This window comes from Nanorana parkeri, unplaced genomic scaffold (genome assembly GCF_000935625.1).
Source record: "Nanorana parkeri isolate BGI_ZX_2015 unplaced genomic scaffold, ASM93562v1 scaffold784, whole genome shotgun sequence".
Taxonomy (NCBI): domain Eukaryota; kingdom Metazoa; phylum Chordata; class Amphibia; order Anura; family Dicroglossidae; genus Nanorana; species Nanorana parkeri.
The window spans coordinates 616,081-618,478 of record NW_017307052.1 but is presented as its reverse complement, the minus strand read 5'-3'; the positions used below and the strand labels follow the sequence as shown (position 1 = coordinate 618,478).

Sequence of the window (2,398 nt, the reverse complement as noted above, 5' to 3'; positions counted from 1 at the left end):
ATATTAACTTTATAAGAGTTAATATTAAACATAAAAACATGGATAGGGGAAACTCTGTCTGACATCCCTGAGTCCCTGTTGGGGCCATACACCTGTATCTTCTGCCTCCTGCTGTACCCCCGTGTGGTGGTACTCAAAAACATTTTTAGGGAAATTTATACTTCCCTTCTTTTAGTTATTTAATTTTAAGCCTTGCAGGGTCATAAATGATTATTCCTCCTGTGAGAATTGTTGGAGAGGTGGCACAACTTCATCGTGCTTAGGATCCTATGTGCGCCTGAGGACTGGGGGAGGGGGATCCCTGATCAGAGAATGTTTTGCAATGTACTCTTGTACTCTATTCATCAGCATATGTTGTGCTGTACTATGTACACTTGAAATGTACTTCTTAGGGCACTATGTTGGTGCCTTTAATTGTATGTGTTATTACTGCAAAGTGAATAAAAAGATTTTTCAAAAACATATTTTTGACGCTTATTTTTCAATTTCAAAAAGTAACAAGCAAAGATAATTTAAAAAGGAAAGATCACACAAAACTCCATTCTAAATATTAAGAGAGCATTTTATTATAAGTTAAACTAAGTGCGCGTATCAATATATCATTATTTACATCATCATAGCTTTCTAACCATCACATACTAAAATAAAATAACATAAAAGTCCTTCATATGGCGGTGAAGCAGCATTTACAACATCCACATGTCTTCTGGGATCTGGAAATGTCCATTGATTTGCAGATGTTGGTACTCCTCGTGAAAAATGTTGGGAAGATCTCCTGTCGTTGGGAACTGTCTGCTCTGTACATTTTGGGGTTTCACAGGTTTTGAGTGATGTCTTGCTCTTCTGTTCTGGAACCAAACCTGCAACATGTAATAAAAAAATCAAATTAATCATCTTTATACTCTCAGTGGTGTGACTATAGCTATAGCAGCCCAGGCGGCTGCTATGGGGCCTGGAGGCTGAAGGGGGCACCATTAGGTTGTTGAGTCAAATTAAGAATGAGAAGATAATACAGTGCTGTAAGATTAAGGGTTGGAGTGGTTGCAGTTGATGACAACTCTAACCCCTGTAAAGTCTACAGTGTAGAGACAACTTCAGATACAGAAGAGGAGTCTTTGGGATCTTGGCATCATGACAGCTCAGAAAGAGGTAATCAGGGGGCCACATCACATTTTTGCTATGGGGCCCCGTGAGCTGTAGTTACGGACCTGTACACTCTACTACGTATAAAGTTATCAACAGAGGAACCAAATGGGGTATGAAGAACTAGGTAATGTTTGCAACACAAGGGGAAAAGCCGCATACCGTAATGTAATGGGTTTTACCCATATAGGGCTTAATCATAGAGACACAGGCACTTGGTGTTTATTATGAAGCCCTAAATGGGTGAAACATGTTAGAGACTGCAGCTTCTAGGCGGGGAGTCTCCGTATGCTGGAAATGCTCAGCCTTATGGATTAAGTGTATTATTGGTTGGATCACGGGGTGCGGCTTTTTCTCCCTTGTGTTGCTGTGTTGGAGCAAGGACGGCTCCCAGTCTGCACCCATATCTACCCAGGTGCTAGCGGCTGGAGTGATACTTTTTTTGCACTTTTATACCTGATTAGGTAATGTTTGCACTATACAAGAAGGTAATCCCTTATGTATTCAAAACATTTTCACATTAAGTGTATCTGTTAAAACCAGATATTGAAATATGTATGTGTGAACCTTAAATGATGATTGATTTTCTATATTTTAATCTATCCAAGTTTAGAGATTCAGTTTTTTACTGTACTGCTGATTTTGAGTTTACAATTGGTAATCAATCAGTAAGCCTGACAGGCAGACCTAAGTATAGTTGAAACAGTTGTTGGGAATGCCCAAAGAAGACTTGGCCTTTAAAATGAGTTTGAAGAATAAACCACATTACTCAGGACATAGACCATGATGCCCAAAATGGGATAGAAGGAGAACACATGACTCAGCTACTAGAGTATGGCACTCCCTTATGCTAATCAGAAAGACTTTTAAGGTAAACATCACATAGGTTATTTTAAAGTTAAAGCATGGATAAAAGGATGAGGGATGATCCTTCAAGGGGACACATTCACACATTCACACTACAGACACACACACACGCACAGCATCACACAGACACACCCACACTCACATTGAATAGACAGACACCTGTTAGGACTATTTTTACTTACTAACTAATGTTTCTTAAGCATCTTATAGGTTTCTGCTGTAAGATATACTATATTTTGTCATCATCAAGCATCTTATAGACTCATTCTGTAAGATATACCATATCCTGTAATATTTTGTAACTTTAAATTAAACACATTCTGAACTTTATGCAACAACAGAAACAATCATCTATTATTGAACTTTTCCACCCTATGCTTCGAGAAAA

At 38.5% G+C, this 2,398-nt stretch overlaps 1 protein-coding gene across 1 annotated transcript in view; it reads right to left on the bottom strand.

Moving 5' to 3' along the window:
- Window positions 1-686: 686 nt before the first annotated feature.
- The window catches only part of LOC108793779 (homeobox protein siamois-like), a 7,854-nt gene continuing 6,142 nt past the window's right edge, over window positions 687-2,398 (bottom strand). The window contains exon 3 of the mRNA XM_018564802.1: window positions 687-860. Coding sequence (XP_018420304.1) covers window positions 687-860 — 174 coding nt within the window. The remainder of the gene's footprint in view (window positions 861-2,398) is intronic.